The sequence below is a fragment of the Nematolebias whitei genome, chromosome 1 (genome assembly GCF_014905685.2).
Source record: "Nematolebias whitei isolate Nwh7 chromosome 1, NemWhi1, whole genome shotgun sequence".
NCBI classification, from domain to species: Eukaryota; Metazoa; Chordata; class Actinopteri; order Cyprinodontiformes; family Rivulidae; genus Nematolebias; species Nematolebias whitei.
Window position 1 is genome coordinate 44,472,041 of NC_056498.1, and position 1,978 is coordinate 44,474,018.

Below are 1,978 nucleotides of genomic sequence, written 5' to 3' on the forward strand. Positions count from 1 at the left end.
CCATCCATTCATCCATTCATCCATCCATCCATTCATCCATCGTCCATACATACGTACATACATCCTTCATCTTTTCCTGTTTCTTCCTTTTTGGGTCGTGGGGGTCACTGGTGCCCATGTCCAGCCATCACTGTGCGAGCGGAGGGGGACACCCTGGACATGTCTCCAGTCCATCACAGGGACACCTCGGGACAATTCACAGTTCCCAATCCATCTAACATGCATGTTTTTGGTCTGTGGGAGGAAACTGGCGTACCCGGAGAAAACCCACGCAGCACGGAGAGAACATGCAAACTCCACTCAGAAAGACCCCCGGCTGGGGTTTGATCCAGCGACCTTCTTTTTTTTCATTATTTTTTTTTCATTTACCCTTTATTTATACAGGTAGTCTCATGGTCTTCTTGCTGAGATGTAACAGCTCAACCCACTGCTCCATCATGCAGCCTGTTTAAGAATTTCAAACAAATGAAAGAAAATATTTTAAAAGTGGCTAAAATAAAACCATAACTAAAAACAAGAAGCAGTCTTGTTCCAGCTGGTCAGACTGGTATCTGGAAGGTTTGGAAACACTAAAGATTCTTGTTTTCGTGGGTCCTGGGTGGTCAACGCAGGGTCTTTGTGTGCACGTTAAGGTTCTTTTATTGAACCCCTGCACAGAGCCTGCACAGGTTCTTCATGGTTCGGAGCACTAATCCTTGTCTTGGTGGTGTCAGAGTGTGCTCATGACGTGGGGCCCACGCCGGCTGGCTCGGATGTCAGAACTTAAAGCGACCCTAGCCTTGGAAGACGACCAAACTACATCCTGATGTGTCTGAGGCGGTGGAGCCCGAGAGGCTGTAGAGAGCTTGGTGAAGGTGCAGGAGAGTCCCAGACAGGGAGGAAGCATCATGATGGAGCAGCAGCGCTACCAGACTGCTGTGTGAGCAGAACCTCAGCAGTTCTGACGTGGTCTCATGAATCTTCTCAGGGTTCTCGCATCTTACTCAAGGCCATCTTTTTAACGTCATCTCGCTTGTGTTCATGAGTGTTCAGGACTCGGTACTTCTGTGAGTAATTACTGGTGCTGCTTGAGGCTTGAAGTGGTAACGACTGATTTTGGAGCCAACAGATTGATGGGAGCACTGGAGGCTGCCCCCTTTATCTGCTCAGGACCAGCTGACTTCAGTTTTCCATCCCTCTGGTTTTGCAGACGGCCCTCTGGAGATGCCCCTTTTCCAGATCATTCCCTCCCAGAGGCAGCTTGTTTTTCGGGGGGACGGGCTGCCGCTGCAGTGCACCGCCTCCTACGTCGACCCATCGGTAGAGCTGCAGTGGCGTCACAATGGCCACGCTGTGACCACGCAGGAGGAGTGGGGCGTGCACGTGGAGGAGAGCCTGCTCCATGACTGCTGCCTGCTCACCAGGTACTGTCAGACACCGCTCCGATCTCCTGAACCTACTTTAGGCCACTCGCTAGTCGCCTGTATCCCAACATGTAAACTCATCAGTGTTCATACTCACATCATGCACAGCTTTTATTGACCTGCCTTTTTCAACACTTAAACTCACACACACTTAGCTCAACACAAATCAGAAGCTAAAATATTAAAATGCTAGCTAAGAGTAAGAAAACACCAAATAAGATCTAAAAGTTAATAGTAGCAAAATGCTAGCTAAAAGCTACAAGATGTGCAACAACAGCTAGAAATAGCTCAAAGCAGCAAAAAGATTTAAATTCTGAACCAGAAGTCACAGAAATATTTCTGACTGCATTTGTGCACAAAAATATTTTAGACTTAAAATTCTTCTTTGTTCTTGTTTTTTCCCAGAACAAAATGTTTTTTGTTGCTTCTTGAACGCAGAGCTAAATAACTGTGGGTTTGTAAAAAGGCTAAAAGACCTTTTTGCTCCTGTCCAAACACTGAATCGTCCTGCTTTACTTCACCAACCAATCACAACGCACTGTTGCTGTTGCTAGGCAGACTTCGTTCACATCATA

General features: G+C 47.1%; 1 protein-coding gene across 1 annotated transcript in view; it reads left to right on the forward strand.

The window, feature by feature from the left end:
* LOC119420550 (adhesion G protein-coupled receptor A3) overlaps window positions 1-1,978 on the forward strand; it is a 75,136-nt gene that overhangs the window by 4,357 nt on the left and 68,801 nt on the right. The window contains exon 2 of the mRNA XM_037687998.1: window positions 1,190-1,403. Coding sequence (XP_037543926.1) covers window positions 1,190-1,403 — 214 coding nt within the window. The remainder of the gene's footprint in view (window positions 1-1,189; window positions 1,404-1,978) is intronic.